Source organism: Crocuta crocuta, unplaced genomic scaffold (genome assembly GCF_008692635.1).
Source record: "Crocuta crocuta isolate KB4526 unplaced genomic scaffold, BGI_CrCroc_1.0 scaffold87, whole genome shotgun sequence".
NCBI lineage: Eukaryota > Metazoa > Chordata > Mammalia > Carnivora > Hyaenidae > Crocuta > Crocuta crocuta.
The window spans coordinates 1841048-1862431 of NW_027532166.1; the positions used below are offsets into that span (position 1 = coordinate 1841048).

The following is a 21384-nucleotide window of genomic DNA, read 5'->3' on the forward strand; positions in this document are numbered from 1 at the left end:
ATTTGTCAGTGATTCATGGTGAAGGGGGCAGAGTAGTTGTTCAAGTTTTGCTTGGATTAACCTCATTTCCGGCCCTGAGGAGTGAATATGAAGACATTCAATAAGAGTGTATGACCACAAGTAACTCCCAGGCTTTAAAGACTTTAAAGTTCTTTTTATTTCTCCCTGACTTGCCGTGCATTATGTCTTCATGACAACCTAGTAATACCACCCAGCAGTACCATACCACCCCTGCCCGTCATAACACAATTTTTTTGCTTTTTCTTAGTCTTACTTGAATTCGATAATTCAAGTAAGATCTGTGAAATAATGATTTCCTGATACTGGAAACTTGGTTAAATCAATGTGCAATATACTATTTGATTTGGCCCCTGCTATACCATCCCATTCCTGTGAGATTGTGTCACTACCAATTTCTCCATTCAGTTTGTGGAATCATTTTAAAATGTCAGGCTTCAAATGAAATATGGTCAAAGACCCTGAAATTCCCAGCCATGACCAAGCTTTTGTGAAACCTGTGGCTTCTTGGGTACAAATAGGAAAGGGATTGAAGAATCAGAGTAAAATTCAAATGGAGGAAACCACCATTAGTCACCGGCTTTAGTGAAGTAATTCTACTGAAAGTTCACCATTTTATTTTATGTAAATGAGCTGATCACAACCTCGATGAATACGTTTCTTCTAATATTTTTGGTGAGAAAACTGCTTGAAACTTCTCAACAGAGAATGCTGTGAGGTATATAGAATGACAGCACAGGAAATATCACTTTGAGTTCCAGCATCACGAGGAAGCATGTGGTACTATCTTAGGTAGATCTGCATTATGGCACTAGTTTCTTTAACGTCCCATACGAAGTTGCCAGCAGTATGGTTTTTTAACCAGATGTGGGAGAACAGGGCCAGTTTTTGCATTATAGGTGCCTTATGGGTATTTCCCCATTATAAATATCTAATGATTCAGCTCCACACACTTAAAGAAAAACATTATACCCTGAGAACCCATACCCCCATAATTTCATAGGTTTTTTTTTTCTTTTTCTTTTTAGCATTCCACTCTGATCTGATCTGTGTAGAATTTATCTTGGAGAGTGTGAAGTAGGGCTTTAAAAGGAAGCTTTTCTTTCCAAGAAGTGAATTACCTATTTGTTAGCCATCCTTCTCTCCTCCAGTGGTTTGCAGTCCAACATTTGCCATATGTCAAATTCCAGAGCATCCTGGGGCAGGTTTCTGGCTGTCTGCTCCAGGGGCCGTATGCACATAGCAGGAGCCTGGAAGTCAGCCTACCCAGGCTCCACTCCCGACCTGCCACCTCTAGGCCCTCTGGGGCAGGCTCTTGCCACCTGTTTGAGTCTCAGTTTTTAAAAATCTGTACAGTAGAGATAACAGTGAGGCCTCTCTCAGGACTCTTGTGAAGGTCAAGTGAAAAACTGCACGGCAAGTTCTCCTATGAAAACGTCAAAAATCTGCAGTCACTGTTTATAGTTTTAGTAACTGTGGCTTTAGGATGTTTTAGTATCTGCACGCAGGTGCACTTTCATCATGAATTATGTTCTCAGTGTTGACAGAGTTAAGAATAAGTAACCGAGAGGCGACATTTCAAGTCATCTTTCATGTTTGCAGAATGTTCACAGGCCAGGGGCTAATGAATTCAGGGACTTCCATACCGCAGCGTGCTCTGCTGTGTGGGTCTAAAATGTGTATGAGGTGGAAGGATGCTCTGGATGTTAAGTGAAAAAAGCAAGCGGTAGGATAATGTTGCCATTCCATTTATGAAAAATATAAATAAAAAATAAAATGTGTACACAGTGGGGGGGAGGGGGGATGGGCATGGAGGAGGGCACTTTGGGGATGAGCACTGAGTGTTATGTGGAAAATAATTTGACAATAAACTATTTGTAAAAAAAAAATAAATAAAAAAAATAAAACAATGGTTTAAAAAAAAAATGTGTACACAGTGACTTGTGTGTGTTTGGACAGAAGGAAGTGTCTGGAAAGACTGCGAATTTGGTGGCACTTGGGTCAAATCCAGCTAGCAACTGTGTTTGTGTGGCCTGTGTGGCACTTTTTAAAATAATATATTTCTTGCCAGCATTTTAAAAATTGTGAGATTTTATATTAACCTGGAGTTTCCAGCTTCTCTTGAAAAACTGGAATGTCTGGCCCGCAGTTAGCTGGAGCTGACCTAGGGCCAATATACTCAGTGGCGCCCTCGGGCCCACCAGGCTTTCCTTCCGGGTACCTGACCCCTGGCCCCGAAGGCATTTGGGTTTATAGCCCCTTTATCTACTGCTGGCTTTGACGTGGGTGCCTGTGGCAGGTGGGATTAGGGTGGAGAAAAAAAATCAGGGCCTTTGGGAAGACTCCCTTTTTACACTATATATTTATGTATGGTTTGAATATATTATAATGACACCATGTTACTTTTAAAATTTAAAAATTAGGGGCGCCTGGGTGGCTCAGTCGGTGGAACATCCAACTATTGATTTTGGCTCAGGTCACGATCTCACGATTCATGGGATTTAATCCCATGTTGGGCTCTGCGCTGACAGTGCACGGAGCGTACTTGGGATTCTGTGTCTCCCACTCTCTGCCCCTCCCCTACTTGTGCCCTCTCCCAAAATAAATTAAAGAAACTGAAATTTAAAAATCAGTAGAAAAACATATTTGAATACTTGGTAAGATCCCAGGTGCCATGGAGAGAAAAACCACATTCCTGTTCCTCTAGAAGCTCCCGCCGTAAAGCTAAAAATGAACCTGAACTCTGTACAGCAAGCGTGTCATATTATTGAAAGTTTCCTCCCAGATGCCCTCTGCATGGACCAATTTCATTGCTGGAGTTCTTGCTTCTGGTCAAAGCAGGGCTGTCAGAGGATGTGGCCATGCCCTGTTCTTTCCTTCCTTTTCCTTTGCCAGAGTACCTGCTGGCTCTCCTGCCTTTCCTCACTCCTCCACTGCTACCTGCCCTGGGACCCACTCAAGTTTCACCTCTTCCACGAAGTGCTGCAACTTCTTTCTCGGTTTCTGGGTTTCGGTTCTTCTTTCTCATTCATAGTCAGCAGCCAGAAGTCAGGCTTCATCATTCTCAGATTAGTTGATGTGAAGGTGTCCTCCTTCCCCCAGAAAAGAAATAAAGTCTGGTATGCCATGGTCATTTTACATTTCCTTTGGATCCTCATTGGGATGATTCTGGCCTTGGTGGCTGGGGCTCTGTGAAGTGGCTTGTTTGAAAGCCAGAGTAGTGGCTGGGCTTATGGGAACCTCCATGGATCCTCTGGAGATTGACATTCTTCATTAGCTGAGCTGTTTCCAGAGCTGGCTAATTTCAGCTTGTTTACAGGCCCTTTTCTGTACAGGAGACTAGGCCAATTTAGGAATGCCTTCCCTCCTTCCCGACCAGCCAGCACCTACCCCAGGCTTGCTTTGTGGGGAGTCAGACTTTTGGAAATAGGGGATCCCAAGATTGAGCTGAAACCCACCTTTTGTGGGCTCTGCTGTTTTGTTTTTTTTTTTGTTTTGTTTTGTTTTGACATGCATCGCTGAGTGCCAGACCTGGTAGGTACCACATGTGGGCTTTGAGGTGACCCAGATGGTTGCCTGAAAGGGCTGAGCTTTTTCACAGCAATTTCACTTCCTTCTTTCTCCAAACAGATAGGACACCTTCAAGCTCCTTGAAGCAAGACCCAAGTCTGTCAGAGCAGTGCTTTTAAAGCATTTGCTTTTCTTGCAAAGCACCTTGTGGGCCTGCACTTCACCTCTATTGCTCTTGCCAGTTCTGCCTAGAAAGCCATTCAGAATTCTACCCATGTATCTCCTGCTGTGAAAAGCCTTCCTAGACTTTGTCCCCATAAAAAATACATTTGCTCAACTCAGCTATTTCTTGGCCCCCTCAATCTTTTTCTATTTTTTTTTTCAAACCCTGGCAGCCCTTATTTTGTTCTCCAGTCATTAGTGGTTTGAGAGCCCACTGCCTTCTTCTGTAATGTCTACAGGGCAAAAGGCTCTCTCCAGAGGCTCTTTGTTGGGGGGCAAGATCCCGGCAGCATGACGGTGGAGAGAGCCTGCTTTCTTGTCCATTCTAGAGTCGAGTCTTGGATTGAAGCTCATTCTCTCTTTGCTGAGTTCCCCACTTTACTCAGGGCTGAGGCAAGTGCAGGCTCTTAAAAATCTGTGTATTTGTAAGACAGCCTCTGGAAACCTTTGCCTAAATCTTTGCAGCTAAGATTTGTAGATCAAATAGTACTCCACTAGAAAACTGAAAACTAAAAACAAATCATGGAAAGCTGCACTAGAATTGTATGTCCTTGGATTTGAGACCCACTGGTACTACGTAAGGAGGGTGAGGATGTTGAATTGTTTGTGGGGAGGAGTTGAATAGGGCATAGTTTTCACCTGAATATGCAGGCCACTGTGAGACAATCTGTGTCCCCCAAGGAGTCTGGGTTTTGTGAAAGGCAGGCAACCTGGACAAGGTGTTCATCCTGTGAAAAGACCCCGTTTGGTACAATGAGAAATGTCAGCCAGGAGCTACTCCCATAATATCTCTGAGAAGAGCAGTAAGGCCTTTTGTGATCCACATCAAAAGCAGAAAGGGAGGTTTCCAGAGGCAGCTATTTTGAAGGGGTTCTCAAGAGAAGATTTGCCTCAGGAAAAAAAAAAGAAAGAAAGAAAGAAAAGAAACGGATGGGTGTGGTATTTATCACCACTCTCATTTATTAGTTGCTATGAAATTGGGATTCAGTGAGGGCTCTGTGTCCTGGGCAGGGCTGCTGACTCTTGGGTTAAGTTCAAGTGGACTATTGATTCCGCTCTGAAGATACAGAGTTCTCCCAGCATCCCTTCTCTCTCCGTCTCAGCTTGATGTTTGGGTTTCGGTCTGCAAAGCTCCAGACTCAAGGCCTGAGATTCTAGCAGCGAACCCTTTCTTTAGAGCTGCCACAGTGCCCAGCATGGCTTTAGGTGGGGACCCAGTGAGCATTGTTTCTTACAGGCTGGAGATTGCCAACCAGACACTGAATTTCTGGTGTGCCTCTGAATGCCCAAAGGCACAGTGCTCTGAAAAAGCAGCAGCAGGCAAGGAAACCGCCGGAGGTGGGGAGCTCTTGGCTGGTGTGGTCTCAGCTTCTGACACTTTTAACTGATGGCCCCCTGTCACTTCCTGTCATGCAGCCCAAGTGGCGGGGAGGAGTTCCTTCAGGGAAACCATGCTCTGCTCAGCTCAGAGAATCCTGCCTGCAGGGCTCCCTCGCAGTTAGGGGCGGGGGACTCTGCGTGGATGAGGTCGGACCGCCCCATGGTGTGGTGCTGCTTCTTTGTCCGGGCGCAGGTAAGCTCCCTGCGGCAGAGCCAGCCGGGAATGATGGTCCAGATCCCAACTCCCACCCGTGCCTGGCTGGGTGGTGCCAGGCAGGAACTGAGATGTGGGAGGGCGAAGATGTCTTTCCCCGAGAAAAGGAGCAAGGAGCTGCTGTTAAAAGCACCTGGGGTGATGGAGAGGGACTTCTGTGTCACTTTAGTGTGAATCAGAAAGGAGCTGTGTGGTTGTGTTTAAGACCACAAATGGTTGCTTGGTGGAGATGGTGAGTTAAGTGAGTGCCTAGCTGTTAGTGCTTCCTTTAGCATCTGTGATTGGAGGAGGGGGNAATTAAGAGGGGGGGAAAAGGGAGAAAGGATGCATCTGTCCTCTGGTGTTTTTTGTTCCGGGAGTTTTTTAAAGTGGATTTCCAAGATCTTCTCTTCTCCTTTGGGTTGAAAGATGGCTGAAATTAACTCTGGAAGTTCATTCTGCTTGAAATGACTTTTTCGTCGGTTTCCTTAGAGTGAGTCTCGTGTTTTCAATGTGTTCATCATTGAGAAGATGAAGACAGATATTATCAGAGGAGATTCAGACTCACTGGTGTTCTCATTAAGAGTGTTGATGCCTGGTTTGGTTATGTCTGAAGGAACGGCTGGAAGTGTTACATTTTGACAGACTGAAGGGTGGTTAGGAGGCCTGATGGGTTATTCTCTGTCCCTTTTCTTTGTGGGTAGGTGTTAAAGCTTTGGAGAAGCTACCTCTATTTTCCAAAGAAAGTGTCCATTGCTTTTTCTGTTTCTCGTACCGAATCCTGAGACTGATTTTTGTAATGCTGATTCTAACTCTCATACATGACCATTCTAGACATACATTTTTAATTGTTTCATGTAATTTGGTTTTATCATCTTTCTCCTTTCCCATCTGACTCATCCAGCTGTTTACTAACCTGATAAAGAATAATTTTTGAGCCTTTGAGATACAGAAATTGACAGCATTTAAAATGTCCTAGTACATGGGGTGCCTGGGTGGCGCAGTCTTCGGCTCAGGTCATGATCTCATGGTCATAGGTTTGAGCCTCGCATCAGGTTCTGTGCTGACAGCTCAGAGCCTGGAGCCTGTTTCAGATTCTGTGTCTCCCTCTCTCTCTGCCCCTCCCCCTACACATGCTCTGTCTCTGTCTCAAAAATAAATAATAAAATAAAATAAAATGTCCTAGTACAATTTAGTGATAGTTAATGCAACATAAATAAAAAATAATACATTGCTAGATATCATTTATTAGATACTTTTCACATTAGTAAGCACTTACCATGTTAGTGCATAAAACTCCTGCAACACTATAGAGTTGACTATGATTATTATCTCCATTTTTCAGAGGGTAAAACTGAGGTATAGAGAAGATAAATAATTTTCCCAAGGTTACCTAGCTGGAGAGCAGTGGATCAGGCTTCAAGCTTAGGCAGAATGGATCCAAAAATGGCATTCCTGGCCATTATGTACTACATGAGGATTTCAATCATGGGGCTTTCCACATCCACCTGCAGCATCTTCAGTAACACTTTGCTTTCTTACCCTTTGGCAAATCAGCTCATTCTGGTGGATGTTTGTTATGGTCCAATTAGTGGCTACCTAAGAGGCATCTAGACAAATCACTACCTTCTCTGGACTCAGTTTCCCTACCTGTCAAATGGAAATTTCTCTAAACCCATTTTAGTTCTGATATGAATCTAAGGTATGTAAATATCTTACACAAAAAGTAAAAAAATAATTCTTTCATATTTGAAAGTTAAATGAGTACATTTAAAAGTACATTTCTCAAGGATATCAACTGGAACTTAAAATATAATCGGCTAGGTGGCTGTTGACCTTTATTTTGCTCTTGAAAATGTTACTGAATAAATTCTTTTTTCTTGGTTCTGAGAGTCCCCGGAGAAGGAGTCTGGAGGAATTGGGGCTGGGTATGGGAGGGGCAATTGGTAAATGGATGTGGTGGAGAGAACGGGAGGGGAGAAACCCTTTAAAGATCTCATAAATCCCTCTTCTGAGAGTTGGCCAAGGTAGTTCTGTATTGGAGGGGAAATGGTAGAGTGTAATGATTAAGGCCATGGATTTTAAGACCACACAGATGTAGGTTTGCATCCCAGCTTTGTCTCTTACTAGCCATGCAATCCTAGGCATGTTACCAAATGTCTGTGAATCTGTTTTCTATTCTGTAAGATGGGGATAATAAATAGTGCCTACTTTATAGGACTGTCATGAAGAATAAATGAAATGACTCATGACAGTGCCTAGCAGAGTCAGCACTCAGCAAATGTGATCCATGTCCCAAGTCTTATTGACTATAGAATGTTGGTAGAACTGGAGACATGAAGCCTGAGTGTGTAAAGGCTTAGCAACACCAGGGCTGTGAAGCATCTTACATATAGAGATGAACATGGCCCTGGTTTGATTTTGTGAAGGAAAGGAAGCTTATTCCACAGAAGGTCAATACTTCATTTTTTTTTAAGTTTATTTATTTATTTTGAGAAAGAGAGCGCACACAAGCAGGGGATGGGCAGAGACAGAGAGGGAGAGAGAGAATGCCAAGCAGGCTCTGCACTGTCAGTGCAGAGACTGACATGGGGCTTGAACTCACAAACCATAAGATCATGACCTGAGCCAAAATCCAGAGTCAGACACTTAACCAACTGAGCCACCCAGGCACCCCTAGTCAGTGCTTCATTTTAAAACTCCAATTCCAGCCATGTTTTACAGCTTCCCCAGAACACCAAGTGGGAGTCATGAAAGGGGAAGCTGATTCAAACCAGATCCTCAAAAGGCCTCTCTTGATAGAACACTCAGAGGTATGACGCGGAGAGGGCGAGGTCAGGGTGTTGACCCCGAGTGTCCACCAAGACAGAAACAATGGGTGACTTTAGGACCTAAATATAGACTGTGTGGTTGTCACTTAGGGAAACCAGTTCCCAATGCTGACCAGGGCAGGCGGATCTCTTGGGAAGAGCTCTGGAAGCAGCCCCTGTGTGCCAAGGCTTGCCATGTCGGTCCTCTTCTACTGAATAATTCTGTCCATATTCTAACTCCTCTGCATTTGTTGAGCATCTGCCTCTATTTGGCAGCCTTGTTTATATCCCCAGCGCTTTCCTTCCAAGTCTTCCTTGTGGTGTTTACCACCTCTCTCCCTTGTTTTTTGCAGACCACACCCGGCCCCGGCCAGAAATCCTAGGTGTTCTTGGCATTAGTGCTTGCTTTTCTCATGGAGCAGGGATAGGGGCTGCCTGGGAGTCAGGAGTTTGGGGTTCACGGTCTAGGTTCTGCAGTTAACTTTGGGCAATGGAGAACCTCACTGGGTACCAGGTCTTCCAATGGAGACATCACCCTTAAGAACCTGGATCCTGGAGATTTAACCACCTGGATTCAAATCCTCACTGCCACTTGACCTTGGGCAAGTTCTTTACCTGAGCCTCAGTTACCTCACTTGCTAAATGGATGTCATAGTAGTATCTGCCTCAGTTACTAAGAGGAGTTTATAAAATAATACCTGTGAAACCCTTAAAACAGTGCATCTTGTCTGTGCTCAAAGATGCTAGTTAGCTATGATCATAGTTGTGATTTGTAGAAAAATGAGGCTTGAGCTGAGTCAGTGTTTCCTAAATTTCAGTCAGATTTCACATTTCCATATTCTATTTGTATTATTCTCTTTCACTTATGTTTTTCTTTCAATTATCCAATTGTTACATATTATTTTCTAATTTAGGCTCATCCTATATAGAAACAGTCTTGTAGTCACTCAGTGCTATAACGTGTTTTAGGAAACACATTATAATAAATACATCTAGGTCTACTGCATATGGTCTGAAATGATAGTGTGTCTGCCCCAGGTCCACTTCCTGCACTTTGTGTGGCTCTGAGCATCTGAGGCCAAGGTTGCTGCCTGCTACTGATGTTCACAATGCTCATCCCACCAGAACGAACAGTCTGCCCACCTTTTCATTCACGAGGCAGTGCCTGAGTACCAGCTCTGGGCCTGTCTCTGTACCAAGTGCCAAGATGCCCACATTATGGTCTTTATAGTGGCTCCTGTCTTTTTTGAATGAGACATTACCAGCCCAGAGAAAATGGGATAGAGAGAGCCACTAAATAATCCAATTGCTAAAATGCCTTCTTAGTGAGAAGAAAAGCCAAGAACACTTTCTGCCTGAAATCTCTGGCTGTGGGTCAAGGAGACCATCTCAGTCAGCTTTTGCTAAGTAACAACTATCCCAACTCAGTGGCAAATTATAGCAAGCATTTGCTCTTATACTCATCCATGCAGGATGAGTCTGCCCTACACGGGTCCATTAGCTATGCATATGTATATTCCTTGGTGGAAGTTGGAAGCTCCCAGAGGAACAAACAGAAATACATGATGTTCCTGAAGACCTGGGCTCAGGATTGGTGGTCTCTCCCTTCCACCCCTATTCCATTGGTCAGAACAAGTCACAGTAGCAACACATGGAGGTCAGGAGAGAACATAGAAGTTTGCTGAAGAATAAATCAGTCCACTACAGAGATCATCCTGATTTACTCATTAAACCTACATTTATGTGGAACATTCTGCCATGTTGGGGATAGAGGAATACAGTCATGAGAAATGACAACAGTGATGAGGACATCTAACCTAAGGCCCGGCATGGTGCGGGTCCTAAATAAATACCTAATGAATGAGTATCTGCTAGTACCTCCGGAGTGTTGACTATTGATGAGGATTTCATACAGGTTCTCTCCCCTTCTGTCTTCCAACCCCTGGTCAGGCAGGTAAAGTGATCCTAGGTCAAACAAGTGGGATACTATTTTGGCCTATTCAATGCTTATCATCTTCTGATGTGAGGGATGTGAAGGCACAGTAGCGGGGAGAATTTATGCACAAAGAGATCATCCTGATGTGGGGAAAGAGGTAGGCTGTGCACCAAGGAGGGTCCAGATCACATCCCTTGTGTATTTGTTCTCATACACTCTGTGCACTGCCTTGGGTGCTAACACTTTGATCACCTATCAGGTACTAAGAGTTTAGCATGGTACCTGGCCTATCTATCATAGTTTCTCTCAATCACTAGCCCTCTGCTTCTTGGAAGTCACATGCATTTTTTATATTCTCTTCAGAAAATTGCACAGAGATGTGAAAATTTCTGTGCAGGCAGGTGGCCCCAACTAAAGAACTCTGCTGTGAGTATTCATTCTTATTCCCTCCCCTCCTCTTTCCTTCCCGTCTTAAGAACTTCATCTACTGGAAGAGAGGTTTTTCCGTATGTGTATGCCAGTGTCAGGCACAGGATCTGGCTCATTTTAATGGCTGGCCCAATGAGTGGAGTTTTTTTTTCAAGTTTATTTATTTTAAAGTGGGGGGAGGAGCAGAGAGAGAGGGTGAGAGAGAATCCCAAGCAACTCCCATGTTGTAAGCACAGAGTCCACACGGGGCTCGATCACACAAACTGTGAGATTATGACTTGAGCTGAAATCAAAAGCCAGATGCTCAACCAAGTAAGCCACCCAGGCACCCCCCCCCCCCCNATAAAACATTTAAAAAAAATAAATGATTGAAAGAATAAGAATGAAGGTGTTAGTGATGTCTTATTTGCATATGCATAGGGTCACAAAACTTTTGGACTGGATGCGATAGGAAAGCTCATATAACCCAGCCTTTTTATTTTATTTATTTTTATTGAAAAATAAAAATACTACTAATGGGGTGCCTGGGTGGCTCAGTCAGTTAAGCATCCAACTTCGGCTCAGGTCATGATCTCACGGTTTGTGGGTTCAAGTCCCACATCGGGCTCTGTGCTGACAGCTAGTTCGGAGACTGGAGCCTGTTTCAGATTCTGTGTCTCCCTCTCTCTCTGACCCTCCCCTGGTCACGCTGTCTCTCTCTCTGTCTCTCTCTCTGTCTCTCTTTCAGAAATAAATAAAACATTAAAAAATTTTTAAACAAAAAGAAGAAAAAAATTTACTACTGGAGTATAGTTGACATACAACATTATATTCATTTTGGGTGCACAAGGTAATGATTTGACAATTCTATATATTATTCAGTGCTCAGCATGGTAACCATCATTCCTGTCTGTCACCGTACAACATGCTTATAATATTATCAACTATGTTCCCTATGCTATGCCTTTCATCTCTGTGACTTACTTTATAACTGGAGGTTTGTACCTCTTAATCCCCTTCACCTCTTTTGCTTATCTCCCCACCTACCTTCCCTCTGGCAACCATCAGTTTGTATTTAAGGGTCTATATGTTTTTATTTTTCAGATTCTATGTGTAAGTGAAATCATATGATATTTGTCTTTCTTTGTCTGGTTTGTTTCACTTAGCATAATACTCTCTAGCTCCATTCATGTTGTTGCAAATGGCAAGATTTTGTTCTTTTTTTATGGCTGAGTAATACTCGTGTGTGTGTGTGTGTGTGTGTGTGTGACATCTTCTTTATCCATTCATCTATCAATGGACACTTTGATTGCTCCCATATCTTGACTATTGTAAGTAGCGTTGCTATAAACATGTTCAGAGACATGAACATCTCTCTTTTTGAGTTAGTGTTTCATTTTCTTTGACAAACCCTTTATTTTATAGTTGATAAGACTGAGACCCAGAAAGCTTAGTTCACTTGCTCAAAGACACATCATCATCATCATCATCATCAATTAATATTTTCTTCTAGGCAAGTGACTAATGCTCAGATATAATTAAGTCTTGTTCCCTTAGTATCTGGGCAGAAAACAGTGTCATTCTGATCTATCAGATTTATGGATCATGTTGCAATACTTGAGCTTTCTAGACTTTCATATCCAAAGTCAAAGACATGGATGACAGAAATATATATGCCATGTCTCCACTGCAGAACCATTATGGTGTGAGCTCTTTTGTCCCCTCTTTCCCTGGCCTCTCCTTTCCACTCCATCCCTCAGTCATCACCCAGAACTATGTGTACAGACTGCTGAGAATGCAGGAGGATTGGGGCTGAGATGGGGACAGTCATCAAGCCAAGGGACCAGGCCAAATCAAGGGTGCAAGGCGGGTTAGGGTGAGTACAGGGGAGGAATTTGTTCCTGCAGAGTCCTGGAAATCTTATTTGGAGCCATTCTTCTATTCTTAGTCTCTAAGGCACTTTGTTCTCTGGTGCATTGTTTTAACAGCCACCAGGAAATCAGTCACTGCTCAGGGTCAGCAATGCCACTGGTTCCTGCCTGTGGCCGCCCAGGTGGGAAGTGCACTGGTTTGTTTCAGGGCTGATCATTCGTCATCAGGACCATCACACCCTTTCTCTTTTTGTTGCCCACCCTTTCTGCATGGTGCAGGGAAGGGCAAGGAGGAAGAAGAGATTCTGATGAGTTTTTCTTTCTTTCTTTCTTTCTTTCTTTCTTTCTTTCTTTCTTTCTTTCTTTCTTTCTTTCTTTCTTTCTTTCTCTTCTTTCTTTCTTTCTCTTCTTTCTTTTCTTTCTTTCCCTTTTTTCTTTCTTTCTCTTCTCTCTCTCTCTCTCTCTTTCTTTTTGAAAGAGAGATCATGAGTGGGTGAGAAGCAGAGGGAGAGAAAGGATCTTAAGCAGGCTGCATACCTAGTGAGGAGCCCAGTGTGGGGCTTGAACTCATGATGGCAAGATCATGACCTGAGCTGAAATCACAAGTTGGACACTTAACCAACTGAGCCAACCAGGTGCCCTGAGTCTGGTTTTCTTTTTATAGCGGTAGAGACTACACTCATATCTGTGTTACAAAGGAAAATGCTAAAATCCAAGGCTCAACAGAACACTGTACTCTCTGGAGCATTGTTATCCCATAGAAATAGAATTTGAGCCACATGTATAGTATAAAATTTCCTAGTAGTCACATGGAAAGAGAGAAAAATATATAGGTGAAAATCAGTGTAACAATTTAGGTACCCCAGTATATCCACATATTAGTATTTCAACATGTTATCCATATGAAAATTAAGAAGATATTTTATATTCTCTTTTTCATAAGGAGTCTTCAAAATTCAGTGTGTATTATCTACTTAGAACATATCTCAGTTCAGACTAGACACATTTCAAGTGCTCAGTACCCACATGTGGCTCATGATAGTCATAGGACAGCACAAGTTCTAGAGCAGACTGTCCAGAAGACTCTTTATGATGATGGAATCTACACTGTCTCCTCCCATAGAGGCTATTGGGCACCGCTGGCTAGGGAATACTCGAAATGTAGCTAGTCTAGCTGAGGAGCTGAGTTCTAAGGTCTGTTCAATTTTAATAAATTAAAATTAAATCTCAAGAGCCACATATACCTAGAGGCTATCATATATGGACAGTACAACTCTAGAGATTTGATCTTATTAGAGAAATATCAACTTAAACTTGAACATGGTATCATTTTTCATTTACTACATTGGCAGAGATAAAAAAGTTGGATAACACTGTTTGGTGAGGGTAAGAGGATCTTTCATGCTGGCCCAGTGGGAAGGTAAATTCGAATGGTTTTTATGGAGGACAGTTTGGCCATGTTTATCACATTGCAAGTATATATTCCCTTGGGTCCAGTAGTTCCATTCCTAGATAGTAATGTGACAGTGTCTCTTATGTGTGTTGACTGGTTTATGTAGAAGGATATTTGCTGCCGCAAAAGATCAGAAACCACACATATACCCTGTCAATGGGGGACTGGATAAAAAAGTTATGGTATATTTGAAAAGTGTAATTGGCAACTATTGAAAAAACAAGGCCAATTTTTACTTGATGGCATGGAAGGCTGTGTAAAATATGGTGTGAAAGAAGTATGAAGCAGTATATATAGTATTTTACCATTTGGGTAAAAGAAATGATTTGCTTACTTATGTCTAGAGCAGTTCTGGAAGAAGACAGAAGGAACCTATCAGAGTAGTTTCCTCCTGGGAGAGGAAGGGATAGCTGGGGTGGGAGAGAGGTCTGCTTAATCATTGTAGAGTCTTATCATTTTGGAATTTAATCTCATGCACTTGAATTACCTCTTTAAAAAAAATAAGACACAAAAAGAGGAAACTCTAAGAGAAGGGTAAATCACAGAAGTCTTCCTAGAGGAGGTGGTGGCCTTTGGATTAACTTGTAAAAGATGGCATAGGAGTCCTTATGGCAGGAGGAAGCCTGAGACACAGAGATATAAACAAGTAGGACTGGTGTGTGCCCAGTGTGGGCCGAGTTCTCAGTACATAAGACAGGGCAGTAATAGAGCTTGGATAGGCACTGAAATGGCCAAATGGGAAGGGTTTTGTGAGCAGAATTTGGACCATAGGCAGCACTGACATTTTGAAGAAAGCAGGAAATGACATGATTGTGTTTGTGTGGAAGGCAACTTTTGGCAGAATGGAAAATGACTTGAAACAGTGATTCCCAAAGTGTGATCCAAGGACCCTAGGAGTCCCCGAGACCTAGAAATGCACTGTATCACTACAAAACTCTTTTCTTCATAGGTGTCTACCAAAATAACAATCACAGCGGGTTGATTTCAGAAGCAGGTGTGTGACTCAGCTGTCTCCTATGTAGCCAGACAGTAAAGAGAGTTGTAAAAGTATAAAACGACGCCGCTCTTCTCACTGTGTTTTTGTTTTTGAAGATATAGTTAGGGGCGCTTGGTGGCTCAGTCGGTTAAGCGTCCGACTTCAGCTCAGGTCATGATCTCACAGTTCATGAGTTTGAGCCCCACGTCAGGCTCTGTGCTGACAGCTCAGAGCCTGGAGCCTGCTTCAGATTCTGTGTCTCCCTCTCTCTCTCTGCCCCTCCCTCACTCATACTCTCTCTGTCTCTCAAAAATAAATAAACATTGAAAATATAGTTAATTTTCATTAAAATATGTTAATTTTATTTTCTAATGCTGTAAATATTGACAGACATAACCCCCATAAACAGAAGTTCTTTGGGGCCCTCAATCATTTTTTTGGTCCTGAGACCAAAAAATCTGAGCATCACTGGTCTGAAAGCATGGAGGCTCCGTGTGATTCTGGTCGACTCAAAATAAACTATAGAAACACAAATGTAGTCAGGTAGGAGGCTAGCGGTGCTGGAGCTGACATGCATGTTACAGATCTGAGAGCAAAGAAATGGTCTGGGCAGGTATGTGTGAAAGAGGAAGCTTGCTTGATGGATCAGTTTTGACTGACAGGGATGTTGGTGCATGTTCTTTCCTCCACTTCTGCACAAATAGATATTCCTGTTATTTCCAGTCCTTTGCTTCTTTACACATCCTGAATATCCATGTGCGTGTTGCTAAGTGCCCAGCACATGCAAGAATTACCCTGGACTATCTCCCTGAAAGAGGAATGCCGAACAGTAAGACATGCACATCATTGGCTTGACTGGAAGCTGTCAAGTTATTCTCTAGTCCATGACCCTCCCTCCAACCTTATGTGAGTCCCCATTTCTCCAGCCCTTAGTGTTGTCAGATTTTTAAATTTTGCCGGTCTGATGGGTGTGAAATGCCATCATGTTTTAACCCCAAGCCCACTGTCACCCTACCCCCATTTCTCACCTTGGAGCATAAGTTACTAAAGTCTGAATTATAGACAATTTAGAAAGAGTCTTTGCCTCAAAGAAACACACTCATTTCTGTGCGTGAATGTGAACACACAGAGGCAAGTTCTGTATTCTGGTTTTCTGGATAAGGAAGGAGTAAAAAATTGGGGACACTCCACTTTTTATTTAAACAAAAATTTTTATGTTTATTTTTGTGAGTGAGAGAGACAGAGCACGAGTAGGAGAAGGGCAGAGAGAGAGAGGGAGACACAGAATCCGAAGCAGGCTCCAGACTGAGCTGTCAGCACAGAGCCTGACGCTGGGTTCAAACTCACGGATCTCGAGATCATGACCTGAGCCAAAGTCAGCGCTTAACTAACTGAGCCACTCAGGTGTCCCTCCACTCTTTATTTTAGATAGAAATCACCCATCAACCCCTCTTGCTCTTATGGTGTTTGCTCTAATTTGGGGCCAGGTGGATCTGCACTGAGGGAAAAGAAGTTGGGCTTTGCTGCACTGCCTGACCTAGGCTGGTGTTGGGGTAAAGCCCAATCTGAGACATTAAGGTAAGACCTGAGGCTTTGGGCAAACAAGTGTAGTGTGGGGTGAGGTGCCCTCTTTGAAGCAGCCACATGTCCTCGGCTCAGGCCTCCCTGTGGGCCTGAAGCCATGACCTGCCTCTCCTGCCTGTACCTATTTGGGTGCTTATTGTCCTTCCTCCATTCAGAAGGGCCACATGTGCATTTTAATGCTCTGCTGTAGCTGACCTGAAACAATTATTTTTGGACAAGGGATGCCACATTTTCATTTTGCTCAGAGTTCTGCAAATTATATAGCAAGTCCTGCCTGAAGCATCTTTTTGTCTCAGATTAGAAAGGGTGTGGGGAGAGGGGTATGGCAACATGGATAACACTATTCTCTTCACTCTGTGCAGGACCTGACCCCACCATGAACTCCAAAGCTCTTTTGAGTGACACACTCATTTCCTCATTTCATGTGTTTCTTTTTTTACTCTCTTTCTACACACACACACACACACACACACACACACACACACACACTTATATAAATATACCTACATACTGTCAGTCTTCACCCTTCACAAATTTCTTATTTGCCCACTTGCTAAAATATATTTGTAACCCCAGACCAGTACCCAGAGCACCTTTGCAGTCATTCATGGACATGAATAGAGTAGCAAAAAATTTGAATGACTGCATATGCATGTTCTTACCGGAGGTCAATCAAGGTAACACCCTGCCTTCTTGTTCCTCTCTTATACTGTAAACAAGTGTCTTTTTCATGGTCTATTTAATACATGTTTTTCACATTTTTGTGCGACTTGTTGATTTCATTATTTAACACAGCCCCTGGGTGTAGCACTGCAGTGTCATCTAACCACAGGATGGCTGCAGTGTGCCTTATAGAGAAAACACATGTGTTCCACAGGCTCCCTGCAGACACAAATTATAGTGCTATTGGCTATGAGTTCAATGTTAATGAGTCAACAATATATATTAAAGACGGTGTCTTTAACTAGAAACACGCATAAAACAAGATTGTCTTTTTTTTATGTCTTTTTTTAATGTTTATTCATTTTTGAGAGAGAGAGAGCATGAGCAGGGGAGAGGCAGAGAAGGGAGGGGACGGAGGATCTGAAGCAGGCTCCACATTGATAACAGTGAGACCAACGTGGGGCTCGAACTCATGAACCATGAAGACTTGACCTGATCTGAAGTCGGATGCTCAACCAACGGAGCCACCTAGGTGCCCCGAAACAAGATTATGTCTTGATTGGTTGATGAAAATATTGTGACCAGAGGCTCGCAGAAACTTAGCCCTGCATTCACTAACTCCCTGTTCAAGGAGACTTTATAGAACGTAACTTCTGCGAATAACCAGCATTGACTATGTATGTATGTTTACTTTTCCTCTCCTGTCCTCTCTCCGTTGCTCATTCTCATTTTTACACTCCCTTTCTTTCTTCTCCTGACTCTTGCATTTTCTGTTCTCTCTCATTGACCATTGGTCATACTGGCATTAGCCTTGGGTCCTCAAAAGATGCCCATGGAGGTGCTTTTGTCCATTCATTCTGTATGCATTTATGGGTCACCTTCTTTGTTCAGTTCACTAGCCTATGCTGGGATCTGAACATAGACCTTATGTTTTGAAAATATTGTTTACAGATAGGATTGTAATCCATGATTTTGAGACAAATTGAGAATCTCCTCTTTATTTCTAGAAAATATTTCCCACTAAGCATTTTCCTTGGTCACATTTTGTTATAGAGCCAAACAATGTTAGAAGGAAACTTTAGAGGTCTCCTGGTCCAGCTCCCTCATTTTACAGATAATGAAACTGAGATCTAGAGAGGGAGAGTGAAATGTCTGAGATCACATAGCTAGTTCTGTGACCTTAAAAACTGGAAAGCAACCAGATAGGGGCACCTGGGTGGCTCAGTTGGTTAAGCATCCAGCTTCACAGGTCATGATCTCACGGTTCACAAGTTTGAGCCCCTCATTGGGCTCTGTGCTGACAGCTCAGAGCCTGGAGCCTGCTTTGGATTCTGTGTCTCCCTCTCTCTCTCTCTCTTCTCTTGGCCCCTTACTCACTCACTCTCTGTCTCTCTCAAAAATAAATAAACATTAAAAAAAATCAGGTAAAAATTATTCCTCATTTGCTCTATTTACTACTTATGCATCCCCTAAGAGAAAGGTAGCATCAGTTGTGATCTGGCAGCTATGGATAATAATTTATAAAACAGATTTCAGCAAATTGTGTACATTGTAATAAGGCCAGAGAAAATAGGCAAATATAAGTTTTTAAAAACTAGGTTTAAATTTTCTTTCTTTTTTCCTTTTTTCTTTTCCCCTCCCCTCTTCCTTTCTTTTTTCTTCTCTTCTCTTCTCTTCTCTTTTCTTTTCTTTTCTTTTCTTTTCTTTTCTTTTCTTTTCTTTTCTTTCTTTTCTTTCCAGAAGCATTTCATATCTGCTGTCAAGGCATCTGGATGTTTGCAACATAGAGGGTTTTTAAATTTCTCATTTGAGTGGTTTCCATTATCCAGATATCTTTTATAATACATCCCAAAGTGGGCACTGCTTGGTCCTAATGAAATGTAGCATAAATTTGAGTGCCAGAACTGATAACAGAGAGGGAAAACTCCTACAGAGGAGACCAGGAAACAGATCAAGCAGGCCTCCCTTCCTGCCTGTTCCCCAAACCTTAGCCTCCACTCCCTCCCCTCCCAAAAAGGGGAAGGAAGAAGGTTCAGTAAAGATAATGTGCCCATCCTCAAACAAAGTATGGCTAACCCTTTGGGTCCCAAGCACTCCCATTTCCTGTGGCTAAAGTTAGACCTATTAGATATGAATTTCATTTTTAATCCATGACTGGGCAGACAGAAGACTACAGATCGTCTCCAGAAGGCACAGGAAAAAAGGAGTCCCCTTGCAGTCATCCCAGCCAGAGGGCACCACAGTGTTGCTTTTCTGTACTTGTCATGAGCAAAACACAAGGGATGGTTACTTTGTGTGACCATTGGAAGGGGGATTTTCCACAAAGAAAGTGTTTGCTAAACCTCACTCATTTGTGGATCACCTTTTACCTTAGCCCTTAATGTTGAAAAAGACTTACTGATTTTCTACAAAACAATACAGTTTTTTCTCTTGTATATTTGATGGAAACTTTAGAGGCGCATGGGTGGTTCATTCAGTTAAGCGTCTGACTTTTGATTTTGGCTCAGGTCATGATCTCATGGTCATGGGATTGAGTCCCATGTCCCTCAAGCTCCGTGCTAAGCTTGGGATTCTCTCTCTCTTCTCTCTCTGCTCCTTCCTGGCTCTTGCATGCATGCGCGTGCTTCCTGCCTCCCCCCACCTCAAAAAAAGAAAGTTTATATTATTGTGATAAACAGAAAACCAGTATGCTTGCCATAAATAGAATGGAACAGTTAAGACAAATAAATATTCAAAAACAATTTAACTAACTTCTAGCTAGGTACTGTTACCTGAGCCTCTGCTCCCAGAAGAGAAAGACCAAGGTTGGTAAGCATTAGGCGTGCATTCAAGGTGAGGTAGCCCACACTCAGCCTTTCTCTTTGATGGATTCAGACTGGACAGTGAACTGAAAACATAGTGACTGAGTAAAGCAGACTCTCCCAGTGCCCCCACCCTGTCACCTACAGAGTCCCCTGTACCTACCTGTGACTTCCTCTGTCCTTCTACCTGAGGGGATTTCCAGCCAAGGGAGTTAACATCCCAAGGAGCCCTTCGCCATCAAAGGGAGACAGGAGTTAGTGGATGGAATACTTGCCCCACCTCATTCCTCAGTGGAAAATTATGAGGTATGTCCTATACAGTCTTTCCTTGGGTTCCCAGTGGGTTGAACGCTTGCTGCCCATGGCTGTAACCATAACTGGCTGGCTCCACACCCTTTAAGTGGCTTTCTTCCTTTCCCTGTCTCACATCCCCACTGCCTACAGTTATTCCTGGGGGACTGCCTCCCACGAAAAACTTATGCCTGAATCTTTAGTCCAGGATCTACTTTGGGTGCAACACAAACTAAGACAGCTGGGAAACATTCTGTCTAACATGATCTTACAAACCCCTGTAGCAACAGACCTATCCTTTGGGAAACACTACCCCCAGTAGCTACCCAAATGGTGTTAAGTCAATGTATCACTTTTCTTTCTTTGAATTCAAAAATCTATTGAGATTCTTAGTGTTCAACTCTCTCTGGCATTCTCCCTAACATTGGTGACACTCTGTTCTGATGAATAACATCAGTCTCCACTTTTGCTATCCCTCCCACAAGATGGTATTACAATTTGCTAACAGACTTGGTGTTCCTGAATTTGCCTGTAAATTTAATTCACTGTGTGGCATTTATCAGTTGTTTTTCAGTGGGAGACATCCAGGGAGTAGAACAATGCTGTGGGTCTGTGGCCACTCAAGTAAACACTTACAGATGCATCGGGGATAAGCCTGGCTGAAACGCGGCGGGCAGTGTTGCCAAACTCAGGGAGCCATTTTCTGGCAAGCTTTTACAACATCCTGAGGAGAACCAGGATTTCAAAATTAGGGAGATTAAAAAGGTGCTTCTGCACAATAGAGATTCTGTTTTGGCCTGAGCCAAAAGGCAGGCAAAGACAACAGAACTGAAATTCTAAGGGGGACAGAATTTCTTGTCCTCAGGATTGAGCCCATGCCAGGGAGGTCCTGTCCCATGAAACCTAGACTGTTCACAGAGTGGTGAAGTCCATGGTGGCATATAGCCCAGGATATATCAGAAGAGTCAGAAGCATCTGTAAGTAACATGGATCAGGACCTCCAAGAAGAAGGCAGGAGTGGGGCCATCTTCATGGACAGGGCTCTGTGCTCAGAAGGGCTCCACTCTGTGGGCAAATAGAGTTGCCTAATAAATATTTGTATAATATTTGAACTAATAGATGCTTGGCTATCAAACTTGCTTTGGATTTTTAGGGATGGTGGCCTCAGAACCAGAAAGTGGCCTCAGAATGATTACCAATCACAGAAGAGTCCCTATACATTCTTTCTTTCTCAGGACTGGTTACATAATTTGTGGGGTCCAGAGCAG

General features: G+C 43.0%; 1 protein-coding gene across 2 annotated transcripts in view; it reads left to right on the forward strand.

Annotated features, from left to right (window-relative positions):
* Nucleotides 1-21384, forward strand: part of ARHGEF3 (Rho guanine nucleotide exchange factor 3) — a 301504-nt gene that overhangs the window by 119899 nt on the left and 160221 nt on the right. The window contains exon 1 of one of the 2 annotated variants that reach the window (XM_077776710.1): nucleotides 5234-5323. The exons of the other annotated variant lie outside the window; for it this stretch is intronic. Within the exon in view, the coding sequence (XP_077632836.1) occupies nucleotides 5273-5323 (51 nt within the window). The 5' untranslated portion in view covers nucleotides 5234-5272. Of the gene's footprint in view, nucleotides 1-5233; nucleotides 5324-21384 lie in introns of those variants that run through there. 2 annotated transcript variants of the gene reach the window in all.